Source organism: Ailuropoda melanoleuca, chromosome 11, assembly GCF_002007445.2.
Source record: "Ailuropoda melanoleuca isolate Jingjing chromosome 11, ASM200744v2, whole genome shotgun sequence".
Classification (NCBI taxonomy): domain Eukaryota; kingdom Metazoa; phylum Chordata; class Mammalia; order Carnivora; family Ursidae; genus Ailuropoda; species Ailuropoda melanoleuca.
The window spans coordinates 101,179,045-101,201,529 of record NC_048228.1 but is presented as its reverse complement, the minus strand read 5'-3'; the positions used below and the strand labels follow the sequence as shown (position 1 = coordinate 101,201,529).

The 22,485-nt window shown below is 42.0% G+C and overlaps 1 protein-coding gene across 1 annotated transcript in view; it reads right to left on the bottom strand.

Moving 5' to 3' along the window:
• Nucleotides 1-22,485, bottom strand: part of BOD1L1 (biorientation of chromosomes in cell division 1 like 1) — a 57,844-nt gene that overhangs the window by 7,762 nt on the left and 27,597 nt on the right. Inside the window, exons 12-27 of the mRNA XM_034670969.1 lie at nucleotides 21,429-21,493; nucleotides 20,495-20,579; nucleotides 16,526-16,572; nucleotides 14,950-15,010; nucleotides 13,386-13,456; nucleotides 12,727-12,799; nucleotides 11,036-11,115; nucleotides 9,305-9,389; nucleotides 8,892-8,965; nucleotides 7,502-7,577; nucleotides 7,274-7,308; nucleotides 6,195-6,240; nucleotides 4,035-4,084; nucleotides 3,853-3,937; nucleotides 3,288-3,441; nucleotides 731-871 (exon numbers count right to left, since the gene is read on the bottom strand). Of these exons, the coding sequence (XP_034526860.1) occupies nucleotides 731-871; nucleotides 3,288-3,441; nucleotides 3,853-3,937; nucleotides 4,035-4,084; nucleotides 6,195-6,240; nucleotides 7,274-7,308; nucleotides 7,502-7,577; nucleotides 8,892-8,965; nucleotides 9,305-9,389; nucleotides 11,036-11,115; nucleotides 12,727-12,799; nucleotides 13,386-13,456; nucleotides 14,950-15,010; nucleotides 16,526-16,572; nucleotides 20,495-20,579; nucleotides 21,429-21,493 (1,228 nt within the window). The remainder of the gene's footprint in view (nucleotides 1-730; nucleotides 872-3,287; nucleotides 3,442-3,852; nucleotides 3,938-4,034; nucleotides 4,085-6,194; nucleotides 6,241-7,273; nucleotides 7,309-7,501; nucleotides 7,578-8,891; nucleotides 8,966-9,304; nucleotides 9,390-11,035; nucleotides 11,116-12,726; nucleotides 12,800-13,385; nucleotides 13,457-14,949; nucleotides 15,011-16,525; nucleotides 16,573-20,494; nucleotides 20,580-21,428; nucleotides 21,494-22,485) is intronic.

Below are 22,485 nucleotides of genomic sequence, written 5' to 3'. Positions count from 1 at the left end.
TGTACACTGTGAAGTCTTTTTATCTGTTGATGCTGTCATGTACAGAAAGTACAAGACCCGCATCTCAAGGATGCAGCTTAGAGTTCAGAGAAGCATACACCGCCACCCTGTGCACAGCCGGCTGGACGTGCCGCGGGAGACAGAGAGGAACTGAAGCAGCGGGGCCTCCTGAGGACGGAGTGTGAAGGATGGTAATGCCTGGCCTGCTGGCGGCCGGCGGCAAGAGCGCTCAAGGACCAGCACAAGCCAAGGCCGCAAAGGAGAGCTGGGCGCAGCCTGTGGGAAGCGGTAGGATGAACACGGCTGTGGACGGTGGGAGCCGGCCAGGGGCTGGGCCGGAAGCGGCTGTTTCTTAGTCACCCCATCACCTCTCAAAACTCTGGCTAAAACTGAAACGATTCTGGGCCGTGACACGACTGGCCATGCTGTGCTGGTTTGGCCAAGTACTTGGACCTGCGACCACTCAGGAAGAAACACGCCTCGTCTTTGGTGCTGGTGGCCGGGAGTCAGTGTGCAGGGCTCACAAAGCCCAAGGGCAAGTCTGTGGCGGAGCGCCTTCTGCAGCCCTCCAATGCCTTCTGGGGTAGGTTTCCATTTGGGAAACTGATGATCCCAAAAGACAGTTACTTGGTAAGAGAAAAATTTTAAAGGAACTTGGGAAGAAAACGTTACTGTACCAAAAATAGTCTCTGGGGATTAAAAATGATTTCAAGTGTAAGCAGGGACTTACCTTCCTACTGGGGGAGATTTACTACCTTTTTCACTGGTAGAGAACTTCTCCTTTGCTAATATTTGGCGATTTCTAGCAGAAACGGTTTCTGGGCTGCCAAGTGTGGACGCTGCACGTGCTGAAGGCTTGCCACGATGCTTTCTGAAACAGATGACAGAAACATCGGGCAGCCGCACACTGAACACGCCAGGCCTGGGGCCTCTACAGAAAGGACGACGCTCTTCATGGGCGAGTCAAATAGGGATGAAAAGCAGAAAATGGCAGGTTTTCTGGACGGTTGGTACAAAGTAGGTCTGATGTCATCCACATCTAACTGCCTGCATATGACGGTGCCTCTGCTTTTACTGTGCAGGGCATCTTGTCACGATTTAGAGACAGACGACTCCGTGATGATAAAAAATACACTGGCCGACAAGAGGACAATCCCTAAAGCGCTCCCCAGAGTAGAATAAGGGGCCGAGACGGTACAAGACAGTACACTCCACGAGGCTGGCTGGTCAGGCCCTGCGACGGGTCCGCGCAGGCAACCGCACCAGGACCAGGGGCCGGAAGAGCAGGTGCGCCAGCCAAACTGCAAGAGAAAGGACCGGCTGAGCCGGTGGGCGGGTCCAGCCGAGGGAACGGAGACTGGGCATGCACCAAAGCACGTCCCCCCCAGGATAAGGTGGGGCAAGCCTCTTCTGAGTTCATCAGTCCACGCTCTCCTTAGAGAGGAGAGCAGATAAATTCTGGAGGGCAAACAGGATGAGGAGTGGGATCAAAATAAGGGAAGCCTGGAAGCTGCCCTCCAATGTTCAGGGAAATACTGAAGAGAAGCCCAAGAGCAGAACTAGAACACGAGCAGACGCCTCAGGAGGCCAGCTTCCACCGGACACAAGGAGGAGAACACCGAGGAGGAGGCTTCCCTGCCCCCAAGGAGCCTGCAAGCAGAAAGGCCTTTGCAGGGGAGCTGCTGTGCAGACAGGGAGGCGCTGATGGGTTAGCAGCACTGACCCATGAAGACCCCAGCCGACCCCAAGAATCTGCACTGAGGAAGATGCCAGAGCCCGGGAACCAATCAACTGATGCCCCGGAATCTAAACTAAGAGAAAAGGACCCATTTGTCAATCAAAAGTTCTTAAGGCACATTAAGGAAGAGCGCTGACAGTCTAGATGATTCTAGAATCCTAAGTCAAATAAGATTTGTTTTCAGAGAATGAATTTTAAAAGGCAAAACTGACCGCTACTTTTACACACTCACTCCAAGACAGCAAGCAAGAAGGCCTACAAAACTGAGGTGGGGCCCTACTGTCCTGGACGATCTTTGCGTGAGTGTTTAAGGAGGTGGGGGTGTGGGGGTGGGGCGCCCCAGAGCCCAACCCTCTCCCATCAGCAGGAAACTTGATTCTGTCTCTTCTATTTATCTGACTTGTTCCATCTAAAAAACAAATATGAGACCACCACCTTACCTTCAGCCGTGGGAGCTCTTAAAGTCTTGTGGCTCTAAAATCTGATTCTTTGAGAAATCAAACCGTGGTATGAATGGCTAATAATGTGCAAGTCTGGAGTGAAGAGAAATAGGCTGATTTTAAGTCTTTATATAAACACAGGACATTATTACTGTTACACTGTGGTGACGGGTATAGGAAGTGATACTCTTGACATAAATGTCCCTGAACTGTTTGATTCATGTTGGCTAATGAAATGACACAAGACGATACCAAATTAATAGCTTGCGAATCCCCTTGAAAATGGAACATATTCTTGCTCTAGTAAGATAATAAACCGTAAATGGATGCGGCAGGGCTCAGGATGCGCAGTGGGGAAAAGAACGTTGACTGATGTTAATGGGTGCGGGTGGGAGTGTAACTGGCAAGTAATGTTTGTTCAGAGTTAAACAGATTTCTTTCCTTTAGGACGATGCCGAGCCCTTAATATTTTAATGTGCGCTGTGACTTATGAAGAAGGAATTCACTGGCATTCCCAAAACTCATTTGACCATGGCACTCTTTTTTCCAGGGGCTTCTGGCTATACTAGGGTTTGGGAGAATAAACTCTGGGCAACATGAAATTAAGTTATGTTAGTAAAAAATGGTCGCATATGGGCCATTTCACATGGTCAACCTATTCCACTGTGGAATCACACATGTCCTACGACGGTGACGGGCACGCCTGCCTTCTCTCTCGCATGGAGCTGAGCGTGCTGCCCGCAGGGACCGTGTCGTACACAGGGTCTGCTTTCCCCCACGGGCCCGGCATGGTATCTGAGACATGTCCTGAGGCTCGGTAAGTATCTGTACAGGAACTGTATGGGTCCCACCAAACAGGCATTTAGAACCTGGCAAAGACTCTGATGTGACCCTCGACAACAGTTTAAGATGGAAGGTGGGTTTCTCCAAGAAGAACTGCCGCGTCCGAGGGCTAAGTGCATGTGCTCTCTGCTGAAGATAAAACAGAAGGAAATGGCTTAGGCTGCGGCATGAGGGAGTCAATGAAAAGAGAATCCCATGAAAGCCAAAGCTGCTGTATGATGGAGAAGCCGGTGGAGGCCTCTGGAAGCTCTCTGCTGCCCCGTTACCTCTGAGCCTCTGATCTGGCGGTGGACCGCGTAGTGGCTCCCGAGGGCTCCTCCTCTTCCTCCTCTTCCTCCTCCTCCTCAGACTCCTGGTCTTTCTTGTCCTCAGTGGCTTCAGAAACTGATTTCTGGCGTTTTCTTTCTAGCTCTGAAGACTCTGTTCAAATAGAAGGGTAACACCTGGACTGTACAATTCCCCAAGCACTTCCAAAGGAGAGTCATGGAGTTTAGAACGTAGGGTATTAGGACTTGGAGACAGAAGCAGCGGTTTTCCATTTCCTTTTGTCCCAGCACTTGCAATTCACGACTGTTTAACTTAGTCTCAGACACATTTGGGATAGTTTACTTAGGCAGTTCACAGCCAGCATTCATGAAAAATTCACATGTACTCAGAAAAGCATCTGGGATGTACCATTTCTGACATGGGATTAGAGCCATTTCACACATATTTATGTAATATTAATACTAGCTGTGCCCCACTGGATTTCTCCTCATCCAGAGAAAAACTCTTAAAAAGGTGATTTTGAAATGATAAGACCCCGCAATTAAGAATGTGCCAGAAACATACCAGCATCATCTGACAGAGTGAGCGAACGCTTGGGCTTTCTTCCTCTCCGACGCACACTTGCTACTGTTTTTTCTTCACTATCATCCTAGAAGCAATAAAATTAAAGTTGAAAGGGTGGTTAGCTGAACATTTACTAAGTTGATTCCTAAAAGACACACCTTGACATGAACATGGAGACTTACATTGCTTACACTTCTTTCTTGTTGGGTAGTGGTTTCTTTATTGGACTCATCTAAGAAAAGGAAAATGTCTGCATTAACACTCTCTTAGTGTAAGATTAACTTTCAACAGTCTGGCTTGTTGTCTCTGAACGTACCAGTGCTGATTAATGCACTCCTTTACAATTTATCATTATTTTTATCAGGCAAGCAAAGTCCAAGTCAGAACACTTAGCAGAATGTACATTCGAATGCAAGTCAGGGCCTCCAGATTTGCACTTCAGACTTGTCACAAATAACCTATGCGATCTGGAAAAGTTACTTAAATTCCTCAAGCCTCAGTTTTTCATCTGTAAGATAAAGACCTGGGTTAGACCACCTGTATGTTCCCTTTCAGATCAAATGCTCTGTACCCAGAAAGGGAGGAGGAAAGGGACATTTGGGGAGCTCTCAAACCACACCACGACACATAGATCTGGATTATAGATCTCACTGAGCTCTCAACGTAGCTCACTCTCTGTTACGACCCCCATTTGGTAGTTAGGAAAAACGAGACTCAAGTAACTTGATTTAAGTAATGTGTTCAGTGCACAGAACTAATAAGTGGTACGATAGCTGGAGTTCTCTTGACTAAAAACAGTTACATCAGAGCAATTAGAAATGTACATACTTAAGCCTATTTTAGGTTGTGTAGGCCTACTCTTTATATATTGGCTTTCTGTAGATGTTACAGTTTTCTGACAATGTATCTTGGGAAAAAAATGAAGTTTACTTCAATGCACTATTTGAAGTAAAAGTTATGGGGATGCTTCCTAGACACTCAACAACCCAAAGGTACTTCAGTACTTCTCACGGGTGGCAAGGTCCACGTATCACCCTTTCTGCAAGTTCAGTACACTGATGTAGACGGAAGAGTTACAACCAAGGAGGCCGACAGTGAAGAAGCCTGTCATAACTGGTCATCATTACCCAGACTTGGAAAATCGTTGCCAAACCCCAAAACATAATCACATAGCTCAAATTAGAGTCCTTAAAGGGCATTCAAATTATAAAGGTTTCCTGTCGTATGGATTCAAAATATGATAAAATTATGAATAAAAACTGGTTAAAAACCGAACATAGGCAGAATCTCCCCTTGTAAAAAAAATATAATAAATCAACCTTAATTTTCTGAGAGACAAGAAAAACTGAAATACAATCACTAGATCACACACAGTTAACTATGTGGAAAGGTTTCTAAATTACATATTTGCTTTACCTTGATAGAATATGTACTTTCCTGATCTAACCAGCTATTTATTTTACCCAAAACAGTTGTCCCATTCATCTTTTTTGCCTACGCCAATCCTTTAAAACCCACCAAAAGAACGTGTGCCTTTTTTTTCTTTTTAAAAGATTTTATTTGAGAGCGAGAGAAAGCACTTGTGGGGAGGGGGAGGGGCAGGGGCACACAGAGGGGGAGAAAGAATCTCATATGGATTCCCTGCTGAATGTAGAGCCTGACACGGGGCTCAATCTCATGACCCTGAGATCATGACCTGAGCCCAAATCAAGAGTCAGATGCTTAACCAACTGAGCTACAGGCGCCCTGGTATTGTTGTTTTTCTGTAAAAAATTTTTAACCATGAAATTACTATATACACATTGCAAAAATGTTGGAAAATTCAGGCAATGGTAACAATATGGAATGTTCCCATTATCCCACCACGCAGAGCCAATCATTGTCAACATTTTGGAGTATTTTTCTCCTTGGAATGAGGACAAGAATAACTGAAACGGTTTTATCTCTTGCACTCTGGCTTTGGAAGCTACACAGGCTGCTTTCAAAATTCTTCTTCTGAGAACAATAGGCTCTTGAGTCAATTCCCGTCTTCCTGGTAAGAGTGCCTAGTTCCCAGGCTGATCTACTTCTCCCTTAAACATATCCAGTAAATTATGATTTGGACACAGCAGCGACGTCCCTATTTTACTTTTTGTTGCCTTCACCCTCCTCTCTGGAGGCTTCTGAAACCAAGACGGGCTCAGATCACAAGAAAAGCCAATAGCTGTGGTCTCCCATGGCTACAAGGACAACAGTTTTAACCCAGTTCATTGAGAAACAATGAAAGTCTAAAACCTTCCCCAGTAGCCAGCTGTCCTACCCCTTCCTTAGATCCCACGCAGAGCAATGCCCTAGGTACACACCTGTCTGTGTTGATTTGGGTTTGCCGCCAGGTGGAGGCTGTTCTACCTAAATTTAAACCAACAAAAAACTGAAGTCAGCAGTTAGTCATCATCACCAAGAAAGTCATTCGTTCTCCAAGGCAGGTTTAGGATCTTTATTATGTAGGCAGAGTATATGGAACCTATTTTTTGCCCCTGATTGAGAATACCAAGCGAATATGGATGTCCCGCTTCTGAACACGTCTCTCCACAGGAGAATTAGGGCTGCCACACGCCTTTCCCAGCCACCCCGCTGTGATGCTGGGAGAGGAGCATGGGAGGTGATGGGGCCGGGCCACTGTTTATATTCCCCACACCGTCTTACAGGCTGGCAGATGCGTTCGCCTATGGCGCTTTGGTTTTGCTGTCTCGTAATAATTCTACTGAGATGAGTACTACAGGTATTGTTACGCTACTCCATGTCCAAGGAAATAGGAGTCTCAAGAGGGTCACACGATCAGCCCAGTGTCACAGCTCTGGAAGTAAGTGGCAGAGCTGAGGCTGGAACCTCATTTGCTTTTGGTAGGACACTGGACATACGTCTGTCCTTCTAATAATGTGGTCACTGAAACTCATGCAATGGAGTCTTGACACAGTGATTTTGTTGACTATACACTTCAGGGTCAAAGACAAAGAATGTTTACAAAGATAAAGTGTCACTGAGGATTTTCCTGCATTGAAATCAATGTACATTTTATTATGAAAGGAACTCCACAGAGAGTAGTAAGAGGTGAGACATACTGGAGGGTTCCATAAAGAAGCCATTATCTAAAAACCGTATAAAACAACTATTTTCTATATTAACCAAGGATGACCACCAGAAGGCAAGTCCTTATATAATTTTTATAAAGCAAACTCCCAAGTGAGGATGGGATCAGACTGAAGAATAGTATGTATATGTAAAGACATCAGTAATTAAAATATTACTTAAATGGTTATTCAGTGTTTTATTTAAGGGATTCTTTTAATGCTTTTCAAATATTTTAAAAAATAAAGTAGTGGAAAATAATCCAGGTCAAGGGCAAATACTCCCAGAGTTCTCATCTGTTACAATTACTTACAGTGACAATGCCAGTATCTGTTTTGCAGTCTTCTTCTAAAAAATAAAAAATAAAAATCTCACTTAGAAAATCAGTTTGAAAATGTCTTTTTTAAAAAGTTGGCCCCAAACCCAACATGGAGCTTGAACTCACGACTCTATATCAAGAGATGTGCTCTCTACTGACTGAGCCAGCCAGGCGCCCCTGAAAATGTCTTGCATGTGAACTAAAAACACAACAAATACCTACTTGTTTTTAACGCTGTTTCTAAGGGGTGTTTACGAGGTCTTCCTCTTTTCCTTTTAATAATTACTGGCTGATCTTCCTAAGGGGGAAAGGGAAAAAAAAAGAAAAAGCAATAAAAATTTTCGACATGAGGTTTAGAGTTCCCTCCTCGGAGGTCTCGGATCCCAACTCTGTCACTTAAAAAAACACATGACGCCGGTGCTTCGTTTCTTGCCATGCATTCCGTCACCTGATAAACACTGAGAACTGTATTATAATCTACGAGGTAGTGAGGAATGAGAGATGACGAGGTAACGGAAGTGAGTACTTCGTGTCCGCTCTGACTTCTGCCATCGGTATGCATGTACATTTAAATTTGGATTTAGTCCTAGCCGCTTGTGACCAAATGTTATCCCTTATGAAAAATAAAGGAGACTGCTTAACTTCTCATACAGAAGCATGAAGTGACAAAAACAACTATTAAGAAGTTGTACTGGATGGAATTTAAGAAACAAAACTGATGAACACAGGGGAAGGGAAGGAAAAATAAGATAAAAGCAGAGAGGGAGGCAAACCAGAAGAGATGCTTAACTCTAGGGAACAAACTGAGGGTTGTGGGGGGGGTTGGTGGGGGAGATGGGGTAACTGGGGGATGGGCATTAAGGAGGACACTTGATGGAATGAGTGCTGGGTGTTGTATGCAACTGATGAATCACTAAATTCTATCTCTGAAACTAATAATACACTAAATGTTAACTTGAATTTAAATAAAATCTAAAAAAGAAAAAGGTATTAGACAGGTAAACTTGGTAATGGTTATCTAGATGTGGTTGGTGTATAGGTTGTTTCCCTTGATTTATGGGCCTGTCTCAGGCCAGTGGATTCCACCCCCCACTGGGCTCCCTGCAAATCCCCTGAGGCAGTGACGGGGCAGGGCTAGAGGCTGGCCTGCTCCTGCAGCCTCCCAGGAATCCCCCACTGGGCCTCATGAAACTGGGTCCCACTGGGCACCCACTGCAGGCCTTCTGCACACCCCGCTGTGCTGCTCCCATTTAGTCCTGTCCAGACTCCAGGGCTCAGCCGCCCCGTTCTCTGACCTAAACACTTGCCTGGCTTGGCCGTGCCCCACTGCCAGGACAGGAACGTGACTTAAACACTGAGGTACAGCTCTGGGCTGATCCCATGCGTCTTGACAGAACTAGGTCTCATACAAATGTTTGGATGAAATGAAAATGGAGAGACCAAAATTAATCAAACTGACACTGATAAAATGCACAGTATGAAAGGGTGTCCCACTGCACTAAAAAATGTACTTCAAAAGCACTTGACAAAAACTTTAGGTAATAGCATTTAACGCATTTTGTCGTTAGTACTTAAAATATCTGAACAGGAAGGTACGAAAGACATCTCCTACCTCTTGAGATTTAATGTTGTCATCGTCATTCTGCTCTGCCTTTTCACCAGCCGCTTCGCCGCTGCTGTATTCGTCTGCAGAGACAGCAGAGCTCAGTTCAGGGCCGGGGACCACAGCCAGCTGCATGGCCACCACACCGGCCCAGGTGGCCTGCACAGCCCCAGTCACATATGCACACACGCGCTGTCCGCAGGCCTACGCCACCGAAGTTACCGAGTGGGAGTCGGGCTAACTGATAAGAAGCACACTCTGGGTTGAGTTAAGATCCAAATTCAAAATGATTCCCAAGCCCTGTGAATAGGATGTGTATTCTTGAGGGAGGGCAAACGAGTCAGCCATGGTTTAGGCCGTGAAGCCTGGTGAGAGAGGAGTCTCGTCTCAAAACAATTTATCTAAGTCCGTATATTACTCACCTTTCTCGTCCATGGCCCTTGAGGCAGTGCTGTTTGTCTTAGAACTTGTTTTTGATAGTTCTTCCAAATCTCCAGCGTTCTCCTCCTGTGGAGAAGTGGAACAGAAGAAGCTTCTTAAACCTGCCTCCACTCGCCCTCCCCAAAGTTTTCCTTTCTATTTCAAAAACATATTTGTAACTGCTTTTTATAAGTTTGTTGAAGAATTTTTAAAAAGTAACTATTTTTTGCAGTTAGTGAGGCTATACAAAGAGAAACAAATTCTGAAGGCAGAACAGCATGAGATAAAGCTCAACCATAAAGCAACAAGGGCATTATTCTTTTCCCTGAAAAACAGATTCAGTCTTTTCCTCCCTCATCCTGGATTTTATCTTTTTGAGAGAAACTCCAAAGAAGGAACTGATAGGAATTTGCAACAGATTTCTTTATTGGGTGGTGGAGGAGGGGATTATGGGGAAGCGATAAAGGGGGAAAGTGCCTAAGAGAATTTTGGGGTATTCAGCTGGGCTGATTTAGAGCAATGATCTCTCAACAGTTGAATCATTCACCCTGAGTTGCAAAACAGTTTTCAGCATGAAATAGCAAAATGTTGTACTGTAATACTAATATATACGTAAAAACAAAAACAAACCCACACAAATTAAAATATAAAATTAGAATTCTGTCTTATAAACATTGAAAATGTTATCTAGATTTGATTTTTTTAGTGAAAATGATTGGTATATTCTACTTAAATTCAGCATTAAAAAACTTACATGAAATTGAAGGGAAAATAAAAAGAGACCCCTTCAATATTGCTGCCTCTCTCCAAATTTAGGAGTAATGTCTCAGGATTCTTGTTCTAGATAGGGCAGGGGGAAGGATGGGGTTAAAATCCTGTTTCTTTCCTTCACCACAACCAATTGAAATTCATGACGATACATGACTCTCTCTTTGGTTGTTAAAATTCTTTTACTACTTTTTATTTAGTTCATCAGTCACTGGTGGAAAACAGAGACTCTGAACTGGTTTTTAGCAAGCTAGAATTCAACTGCATATATTTTTATAAGCTGACTTAAATACTTTTGGAACATGGTAGAAAAAAATAAATTAGGGAAAGAGAGAAAAAGGAGATGGAACTAGTCTGGAATAGACAATGAGCAGCACCGAGTCTCAGAAATGGAAGCGTGCTGAAGAAAAGGTATCTACCAGGAAATGGAGAGATCTGGGCCCAGAGAGCAGGAGCAGAAATAAAAATTTCTGAGCCACCTTCCTGAGTCATCCAATGAAAACAAGACTGTATAAAAAAAGGCAGTGAGGCCAATCCTTGGACTGGACTACTTATATTTTAGGGGCAGGAAGTAAAGGAGAGAGAAGGCAGGGTACTAAAACTTTTAAGTGATACATAGCACTATGTTTCAGCGTTTTGGTGCAAGCACAGCTGAGGTAAAGCATCTGACACTTTGGAAGGAAGCACCTAGAAGCCTGAAGTCAATGACATCACTAAACAGAAACCTGAGCAATGGTTATACATAAACTGTGATATTAATACACTTTTACCATTTAAAATTATAAAGTGCAATATTAAGGTTTTTTTTGCAGGACCGTAAAAAATACACCTTTTATAATAAAGTGATTATTAAAGATATGTAAAGTAAAAAGAATACTAGAATGAAAAAGAATGTTATAATAAGTGTTCACAGTGATGCAATTAGGTTACCCCCAAAACTTAAAATTAATACGTGGAAAGAATACCTTTGTATCTTGTGGTTCAGTTTCAGAACACTGCCTCTGTGCTGTTTCTATTTTGGAATCTAGGACATCTGGATTATCATCTGTAAATCAGTTTGGACAGAATCACAAAGGAATACAAGCTAAATGAAAAATGAAATGCACAGTTCTATTTTAAGACAGTTTAAGACTTCTTTTTTAGTCTTGTGATACAATGAAGCCAAAAGTTATTCTAAATGTATTTATGTCATGTGATTTAAGCACTGAACACTGCCTGTGGCCCTGGCAAAACAAAACAAAACAAAACAAAACAAAACAGAAAATCCACAAACGCTTAGCTGACACCAATAAACCAGCAGGTTCTATGGAAAGGGCTTCAGGCATACAGAGTTCCCAGAGATACTTTTAACTTCCTGAATGAGTTACCACATAGAAGGTACAGCTTAGTGACTGAGACCATGGGCTCAGGAATCAGATTTACTTGGTGAGAATAAAGTCACAATCTTGCCGAATCTTAATTTCTTTATTTATAAAATGGTGATAATGCCTAACTCACATAGTTACTATGAATGTGTGTAAAATAACATCAATAGTACCTAAAATATGAACTCGAGAATTAAAAAATAATTACATACTTCCAACCAAAAAATGAAAGTATTTATCCATTCTTTCTCACATATTACTTAATAAATATTCATAACGACTGTACTCCACGTCAGGTATCAATGTATAAGTCTGCGCCATCTGATATGGCAGCCGTTAGCTACATGTGGCTGTTGAAATTTAAATTAAAACCGAAGGGGCACTTGGGTGGCTCAGTTGTTAAGCGTCTGCCTTCGGCTCAGGGCATGATCCCGGCGTTCTGGGATCGAGCCCCACATCAGGCTCCTCCACTGGGAGCCTGCTTCTTCCTCTCCCACTCCCCGTGCTTGTGTTCCCTCTCTTGCTGGCTATCTCTCTCTCTGTCAAATAAATAAATAAAATCTTAAAAAAAAAATAAATTAAAACTGAATGCAATTATAAATCCAGTCTTTCATTCACACCGACCATATTTAGCTACTCAAGAGTCACACGTGGCTAGCGGCTACCNCGTGCTTGTGTTCCCTCTCTTGCTGGCTATCTCTCTCTCTGTCAAATAAATAAATAAAATCTTAAAAAAAAATAAATTAAAACTGAATGCAATTATAAATCCAGTCTTTCATTCACACCGACCATATTTAGCTGCTCAAGAGTCACACGTGGCTAGCGGCTACTGCCCTACACAGAACAACTGTAGAGTATTTCCATTACTGTGGCAAGTTCTGCTGGATGGCACTGTTATAGACCATGGGAAAATCAACAGTATGAACCACGGAAGGGCTATTACATGAACCTTTACTAATGTGCTTCACTAGCTCTGTGGGGTGTCTGTTTATGACATAAAATCAGGAGCTCGGTGGTACCTGGCTGGGTCCTAGGCACAGGTTACAGGGGGAGCTTGGGTTTGTGTGAATTCCAGGGTTGGCTCACCTGCAGGTAACAATGTAGTTTCTAAATCAAGTTCAGCAAAAACCCTGGAGGTGTCAAGCCAGTCTGGAAACAAACTGGACTCCAGAATTATACAAGGAAGCAATTACTCCTCTTAAAAATGTTCTGTAATATTGGCCTAATATTGTGGATGTAAAAATAATATTATCTTCAAAGATGTCTGAAAAAGGAACATATATTCTAAATACCCAGTTCATCTTCTGAAGAGGGATAATGCCTCTTTCTTTTTCTTTTAGGCATCTGCCTTTCTTCTTCTTCAACCTGGAATCAAGAATGACTATATATTAAAGTCAATAGAATCTGGAACCAAATCTACTGAAATGATAGCACATTTTATTAGCTTTAGTCTTTGAAATAAGTTTTTAAAAAATCTAGAATACAATTTTGGCCCTAGATTTGGATGAGACTTATTTTGTAAGGTTGAATCTTTTTTTCGGATTTGAATGTAAATCTATACAAAACATTGAAATCTGTTTCTAGTTAGTCACTGTATTCCAACCATCCTAAAATATATTTTAAGAAAATATTTCTCTTTTTCCCATCTCTGAAGTCAAGCTATGTCTTATAATCAGTGACATGTCCTAAACTAATTGGTAGTGTTCTTCTCCTCTTTCATTGGCCCAGCAAAGAGCTGAGGAAAGGCAGTGTAAGAAATAACATTTACCCCTCCTGCCAGTACAACGTGGACACATCCAATAATTACCTACACAAGAGCATAAACAGATAAAAGTGAATATGGAGATCCATTTAATTCTTAACACATACAAAGAAGTAAAGCCTTTCTTTGTTAACACCCAAAGCACTATGCACAAAACATGAAATACTTGAGTTTCTTATGAAAACCCACCTCTTTAGGATTTGCTTCAACACTGTGATCTCTTAAGGCTTCTGTGTTGTCTTTTCTGCCATTGGATCTCTCTGATTAATAAACACAAAAAAGAAAAAAAAGTTAAGTATTTATTCATTCTAATATTTATTTTAGGAGTGTGCATGGCAGCGGGAAGGACACTTTATAAGTCATTGTGACGGGGTCCTCATAGCAATCAGGTAAGCTCCGTGATTCCCATTCGTACAATGTAAGTAAATGGGTTCATGGAGGGATGAGGTCACTGGACCGTACACAGCGACTTCAGAGCCACGGTCCTCTAGTTCATGGAGCAACACAGTGTGAAGATGTTATCCAAGGAAACCAAGCAGGTATTATCCCATAGCTGTCAGATGAGCAAACGTTCCCCAGTCGGGTAATACCAAATACAGGAGAAGGCGTAGAGACACAACTGGTACACCACCCAGGGACAATCTGGCACATCCGGTAAAGCTGAAGCGGTGCCTACCAGCTCAGCCATTCCACACCTAAGTTCCAGGTACACGACATAAGCACTGAGAGGCAAGTACAAGATCATGCACGGCAGCACTCTGTGCAACTGGGAAAAGTTGCAAAAAACCCAAAAGTCCACCAACAGAAGCACCGAGTAACCGTGGTATATCCACGCAATGGAATACTAAACAGCAACTGAAATAAAGTAACTAGAGTTATACACATCAACATGACAACCGTTCAGAGCATAATGCCAAATGAAAAAACAAAATGGAGACAGTTTCTCTAATGTGATACCCTTTTCCTAAAGCATGCAACAGCAGGCAACATATTTTTTATGTAAATAAATACAGCAGTTGCAGAATAGTGGTTCCCTTTGGAGCAGAATAAGGGAGACTGGGATCAGCGAGGCGTATGTGAGTTCAATTATATCTGTAACATTCTTTTTTAAAAAGCATATGAAGCAAATATAGTAAATTTTTAAAGATCTGACAAAACTAGGTGATGAGTATATGAGTGTTTATAATTACTGCTACTTTACTTTGGTTTGAAATATGGTATAATGTATTATTATAAAAAGACCTCTTTCCCCACTCTTGGAATAAAGTATCAACAACAGTCTATGTTCTGTTTGAGAGGAGAATTACCCCTCTGGAGTTGGCAGCCTCCACAGGTTTCATGGAACGAGGCCCGACTCCTAGGAGACCCATATAAATGTGACACACCTGCTTTACCGAACTGAAACTGTCCATCAGACGTAAACACAAGTGCTTAGCACGGAACTGCTCCTACAGTGCAAACCTCAGGCAGCTACACATTTTGTATTCACATTGCATTAAGTCCACTGTGAAGTTCTAGTAGCTATTTATGGCAAGGCACCACTTAAAAGCTACAGGGCCTTCAACAAGGCCCTGGACCTCTCCCAGCCTTGGTTTCCCCAGCTAGAGAAGTGATGCTGTTAGTACCTACCAAATGATATGAATTAAGTAAGAGAAAATTTGTGAATTAGCATAGGGCCTGGTGGATAGAAGGCACTCAACAAATGGGAACTACAATTACACCAACATTAATACTATGAAATTCATTAATTTACCTTCTTTGTTAGGAGATTTGCTATGAATTTCTTCATTTGCTCTTGAGCCCGAATTTTTGACCTAAATATATCACAGAGAAGGTTATTTATGGATATTATCACCAAAGTCTTAAAGGCAGAAAAAACAAATAAGAGAACTGACATAACCCGGTTGTTTGTGGGAATGTGGAAATGGGCTGTAATACATGCTCTTTTACATTTCACCCAGAAGCTGAAGAGCACAGAGCATTTTCCTTTTGAAGAAGTTTTGGTTTAACAAATTATCGTCCTACTGTGTTTTCTTCTCCTTGTCTTTAAAATGGTTATGGCAAAAGTGTAAGAAGTAAAAAAAAAAAAAAATCTGAATTCTATGAATTCTCTTCCCATCCAATGATCCCTCATGATTTTTTTTTCTTTACTCAAAAATGCTAAAGGATTCTGTCATTCTGTCATCATCTCTCTTTGGCAAATCTCGTCAACTGTAATTTTATTTTTTTAACTGAGGGAAAGTCTTAGAATATCCAACAACATTCTAAATCCCAGCTACGGAATTTCATGCATATTTGGAAAGGCCAGTGATACTCTCAGACTGGGGAAAGGCCAGTGATATCGGGGGCCTCAGGTAAATGAGGTGAGGAGGAGCACTGGCTCCACATCTGGAATCCTTTTGGAGGGTAAATACGAACCAAACCAAGTGGGCTTTTCTCTTTCCTCTTACTCAGCTGCCTGCGTATGAGTTTCTAGCTATAAAACAGGATGTTCAAAGGGGGTGAGGATAGCCCTCCGATGTGTGGCAGTGCGCAGAGCTCCCCCGAGTTCTCTCAGGACACTGGAACGAATGTGTCTCTTTGCAATTCACAAGCATTTTACAAAATGTTCTCTCCTGGTAAGGTATCAGGTCCCCTGTGCATTAAGAAAAATATAAAATTTCTTTCAAGCACAGCCACAGCTGGGAAATATGAATACGTGCAATCACAGTTTAGTATNGGTAAGGTATCAGGTCCCCTGTGCATTAAGAAAAATATAAAATTTCTTTCAAGCACAGCCACAGCTGGGAAAGAATATGAATACGTGCAATCACAGTTTAGTAACTTCAGAAAAGCTTTCCAGAAACCAAGGTGAACTTTAGTTCTCAAAATAAAATGTTTTGTCTACAACACCAGGATAATTTCAGATGTTGTAATTCACTTATCCAATTTGTTACAATAATAAAAAATAGACAGTTCACAGCTCTTCGAAGGATTTCATTAGTAATTCCGAGGTGAGTTTCCTAGTTTGAGGTATCTGGGCCTTCTTCTGTTTCCTTAAATGCTTCAAGATATTGGCCTAAGGAGCCACTAGAGTGCAGTGCAGCTGAATTCAGAGTGACCCTTTTTTTTCTGGGGGAAACAACTAAAATTCATGACATTAGTGGATACAGTTGCATGTTGGCCTGAATATCTCAGCTGCTATGTTGCACTAGAGTGGAGAGCACACCACAAATAGCCTCCTGTCTCCTCAAGAATGCACAGACAACCCCTTTGCTAGACGTCCCCTTTCCGTTCACTCTCAAAACACCAAGCCCCACAACAAAACCCAAACCATTATGGTGACTTACGTTATCAAGTGATTCATTCACCAAGAAAGGCTCCCTCCGTAGTTCAGCTGCTCAAAAACAAAAATGAGAAATAAGGAAACTGAATATTATTTCTGAACCACAGAAAAACAAATTTATAATTTTTTAAGGTAAAGTAGGACTATGTCCCTAACTGGCTTTGTGAACTATAAAATTCTGACCACTTATTTTCTACAACCTGTGCCTGCCATTACGCCAGAAAAACAACAGACATTAACGCTGCCTGCATTTTTATAATGGCAGTGGTCCATTAAACCCCTGTACCTATTTAACACTCTTGGTGACCTGAAGCTTAGGGGAAACGTAGACCTTTGCTGTACTGTTCAGCTACAAAGTGACACTGGTTCATTTAAAAATAATGCCATCAAGTGAAAAGTTAGATTCTATTCCTTCCAACAGCAATGGTCTATTTATATTCTCTGGAAACTTGAAGTACAAGGTCTACTGTTTCTACTCAGCAATGACAGAACACACATTTTTCTTTTAAACAACTTCCTTTTACGTAAGTAGATCTCTTATTGAATCGTACCTAAACACAGTGAAGTCATCTGGAATATACTGTGGGAACAAAGGACTTCAGAATCCAAAAATGTTACCTTCTTGACAATTAACAAATGGGATGTTAATTATTTGTACCTTTTTAAAGAAAGATTTTATTTATTTATTTGAGAGAGAGAGAGAGAGAGAGAGCATGAGCAGGGGGAGAGGCAGACTCCCCACTGAGCAAGAAGCCCGATGTGGGGCTCGATCCCAGGACCCTGGGATCATGACCCGAGCCGAAGGCAGACGCTTAACCAACTGAGCCACCCAGGCACCCAATTATTTGTACTTTAGTACATATACACAAGTTTTAACTGATAAATTTAGGTTTTGGATAAATTAGTCATCGTTAAGGTTTTAACACGTCAGCATGAATGGCTTCTCAGGCCTTGGGGTGGTCTTCCAGGACTGCTTGATAATTAAGGCTCTTGATATCACATACTTTGAAGGTCACTCCTTCAGATGGTTTGGCCTTGGAAGGTCCCTGCCCTGACCACCCCAGACAGTACCGGGTGAGGATTATACACACCACTCCTTACAAACTGCCCTTCCCTTTGCCTTGTCCACCTAATGCACACCTACTCATCCTTCAATATTTGGCTCCAACTTAAGGGGAGTGACAAGTGTTATGAAAATTCAAAACTTACATATTCTTTGGCACTTCAATTCTCTTTTATGGAAATACTTGGGGAAACACATAACTACATGCATATGAAAGTTCCTTGCAGCTCTATTTATAATAGTAAATACTATAAAAACTGGAGACCACTAAAGATCTAACAAATGGGAAAACGCGTTACAGACTACTTTCAGCTGTTAAAACAAATGAAGTCAATCTGTATATGCTAACACCGAGTAAAAAAAAAATAAATTAACCCTGGCCCTCCCCAAAGCCCTCCCCAGCAAGGCTGACCCCACCAGACATGAACATATCTTTATTACAGAGTGCATCTTCCTCACTGGCACGTTATTTCTGCAAACTCCCTGAGCGCAGACAGGGAGTGCATTCTCTACCTCAATTTCCAATGTTTGTTGGGGGAATAATTTAAAGAGCCAAGGTCATCACATAGTAAACATGTAGTTGCTCTCCTAGCACCCTTCCCCAAGAGCTTAGACTGTGGTCTGGGATACAAAGCGTTTCCAGGGACACCAACTTTACTCTCACCTAAGGAACAGAGCACTTGATTTACTTAAAAATCAACCAGCAAGTACATTCATCTGGCCAGTCATTAGTTTAGGGTGGACAAAGGTACCTAAGCTGAATCAGAGTAAGTCTTGGGATTTTGGCCAGGAATGACAGGACAAAGATATTTCTCTAGAGGCTTACAAATGAGTAAGCAATTACTTCTGTTGGGGGCTGAGGGAAAGGGAAGAAATTGGGTCTTTGCAAGACGGGTCTTTGGGGACATCATGTTCTTGGATCATGCTCTGCCTGAACTTTGCAATTTTGTGAATACTACTATGGACTGGATGTTTTGAGTCCCCCCACAATTCATATATCAAAACCCTAAATCCCCAATTGTGATAGCACTTGGAGGTGGAGCCTTTGGGATGTTTAAATATCGTGAGGGTGGGACACTGTGCTGGGTTTAGTGTCCTTATGGAAATAAGGAGAGATCTTTCTCTGCATGTATACATACAAGAACATAACCAGAAAGAGAGCCCTTACTAAGAACCCGACCATGCTGGTGCGCTGAACTTGGACCTCCGACCTTCAGAACCAAAGGAAATAAATATTTGGTGCTTAAGCACTCAGTCTATGGAATTCTGCTCTAACAGCCTAAATTGCCTAAGACAGTGAGCTAATATATTTCCTATAAACATTTGTAGGGTTTTCTGTGACTTGTAACCAAAATCACCCTGACTGCTCTATGCGGCTTGCCAGGAAATTTTAACACTAAAAAAAAAAAAAAAAAAAAAGAAAGGGGATAAATTTGGTCACATGCTCTAACCTTCCTATTACTTTTTCACTTAGTTAATGTGCAGATCAGAACAGACGATACAATAATGACTAGAATACAAACCAGAAATAATTGTCCATTGTCACAATTCTCATTTCTAGTTCCCTAAGCCAGTGGTTCTCAAAGTGTGGTCCAAGGACACCTGGGGCTCCTGAAATCTTCCATCAAGGGCTCCACAAGGTCCAAACTATTATCAAAATACTAAAATGTTATTAATACTTCACCTTTTAAATTCATGAGTACACAATGCAATTTTCCAGAGGCCATGTGATTTCCCAGAATTATCTGAAAAGGCTATTAAAATCCAGCCATGTTAAGTATGATGCTGAATTTTCTTCATATACTTCAACCAAGATAACAACAGTAACATACTGAATACAGAAACAGCCACGAGTAACCAGTTGCTTTCTATTACGCTAGACTTAAAGTGATTTGCAAAAATGTAAAACCATGTCACTTTTCTTCCTACATTTTGCCATTTGGGAAAATTTGCTATTTTTCATGAAAAAACTGTTATTTATGTTAACCTATTGTAAGTTAATTATACTGAATGAATACGTATCTTATAACCTTCCCAGTTTTAGTTTCTTATTTGGTAAATGTCAACAGGTATAATCCACATAACAAAAGTTCTCTCGGATCCTCAATAATTTTTAAGAGTGTAAAATGGTCCTGAGTTTGGGAGCTGCTGCGTTAATCCTTTCTGATGCTGAGGTTCTTCTCCTACAAAACCTGAAGTGGACCCTGAAGACAGTGCACAGAGACTGGGAAGAGCCTGTGCGAGCTGGCAGCAGCATCAGTGGTCACGGGGGCCCAGCTAGAGTCCAAGGGCCAACAGACAGAGGTTTGAGTGGGTGCATGGGCTGCAGGCTAGCTTTTGGAAAGGAGGTGCGACAGCACATGGAAGGGCGGGAAGGTGCATGGAGACACATTTTGGGGAAAGAGCAAGAGTTTGCTCTAAAGCAACTTGCTTTCTCCCATACTTATTTGGAGATAAGAGATTTAAACAATTGTCTTACATAAAATTGACTGACAAATGATAAGTATATGCTACAAATGAAATAGTAAAGAATCCTCTCCAACCGATTTTAAAAAGTGAGAGGCAAATTCACATAGCCTGTGTTTTATTATGAACCAGCTATTAGTTTGATTTTATTTTTTTTTAAAGATTTATTTATTTATTTGAGAGAGAAAGACAGCAGAGCAAGTGAGAGAGAACATAAGTCAGGGAGAGGGGCAGTGGGAAAAGGAGAAACAGACTTCCCGCTGAGCAGGGAGCCTGATGCAGGACTCGATCCCAGGACTCTGGGATCACGACCTGAGCTGAAGGCAGACACTTAACCGACTGAGCCACCTAGGCGCCCCTCAGCTATTGATTTCAAGCTGTAACAAAAGGTAAAACTACAGGCCGGGAAAACAATAATATGAACCACCGCTGAAAGGAGCTTACCTACTCCACCTGGCTTTCTCCCATATGAACTTGCTGGTGCTGCTAGAATTTCATGGTTTTTCTCTTCCGCTGATGGTATAAATGTCTAAAAAGTCCAAAACACCATAAAAAACTAAGTTAACTGAGATTTTTACAACAAGAAGGCAAGACTAACCTCAACTTAATTAAAACATCTAGCATTCTTGTAACAACACAAAAGATTACTTTTGAGTCTGTGCAAAACTGCAGATGAATACACGCCAACTTTCAGAAACAAAACAAATCAATTCAGTCTCATACTTCATCCATCAATGGTTCTGCCGTCGCTACAGAACTCCAAATTAGCATGACACATGTAACCCTCACTGATCATGTCCCCTCCTCGTCAGGTCTGCATTTCTCCACAGCATGCCCTGCATCATTGCAGTGCCCACGGCTTACAACTGACCCTTCTGCTCCATGTCCAGAACACACGTCTTTGCCTGCAAGGCTCTTTTGTTTCTTTCTCCCCTGGGAAACTTCCACTCTACTTGTAAAACCCCACTCCGATGTCTTCCTTGCAAGCCCTCCTGTCTGTGTACCCATGGCTCCTGCTGGTAAGCTGAGTCCTCTCTGCACTGTACATAGTCCCCATGTTCACTGCTACCTTGTCTCTCATATGCTCAGAAGGTGCCATGACATCAGATTGCAGAGGGGAAATGAATGTGGGGTGACAGGAAGAGACGGAGGGTGACTCCTGGTGTCTGGGAGGAAATGGAACTATGATGACTCTTATTTACTGAGATGATTGAGGTTCTTAGCTTTCCTGCCTCAGGATATGACAATAACAATGTGTAAGTGTCTTAAGTACACTGGGAATGGGAGCCACGTGATGCTTAAGGACGTACACGTCTTTGTGCGGTGAAATGGTACTCACGCCATCTACAGCTCAGCGTAACTGAACTATCAGCCATACCTCAGTTTTCAAGGTGCTCTTCAGTGCCTGTCCTCCCAGAACATTCGATGGAGACTCTTCATTGCCTAATGAAATTCAAACCATTAAACCAATTTAAGAATTTGCTTACAAAATACAAGCTGAATCAAAAGGTGACAGGATGTTATTATCTACCATGCCATGACCCTTTCCTCTGCTGTTTTATTTTGCTGTCAGTAGAAAACAATAAAAGGAATATAGATGAAAAATCGTGGATGAAAGGCAGGGGTCATTTACTCATTTTTGGGGGGTGAAATTGTTTCTTGCTGTTAAGACGGCTGCCCAGAAAGAATAACAAAAGATCATTTCTGGAGACATCACATTTCCAAATATTTTTCTACAGTGTTCTGCATCAAATTTGGCCTTAAAAGAAAATATTCTGGGCCACTGAGATATATTCTCAACACAGAAAATGTTTATGAACAGACTCACTTTGCTTGCTTCACCCTGACACAGCAAAGTTGAAAATCAAGTTGGGAAGTCGTGAAGCAGACAAAAGGAAAATGGCATTTTCTCTGGTGGAGACTCAATCCTATCCCTGTTATAGTCCTTTCTTTCTCTCTCCCTTGTCTCTCTGTGANTAAAGTCCTTTCTTTCTCTCTCCCTTGTCTCTCTGCCTGTGGTTTCCAGTTCTTTCACCCGCCTACACAGAAGCCTCCCAAGAAAATCCTTTCTCTAAGAGGCTGCAGGCTTTTCCTTGCTAAAACTTCTTTGTTTTGCTCCTTCAGGGAAACAAAGGCGGGGAGGAAGGAGTAACAGACTGTAGCAATGGTTAAGTCATAAAAATCTGCAGAGCATTCAATTTAACCAGGCTAAACTCAATGGAAAATTTTCAAGTTTCTTATTTCAACCCTTGGAACACTTCTTAACACCCCCTTTCTTAAGTCCCTATAATGAACAGGACTCAATCTACTGCCCTCAGCTTCCTGAGGCTGTATTTGATGACATCCAAGGTCTGTTTCAGTTTCAAAGTCCAGGATACTACAATTTATACAGCCAGAGTATAAAACTCAATGTCCCTGACCCCTTCAAGTCTGGC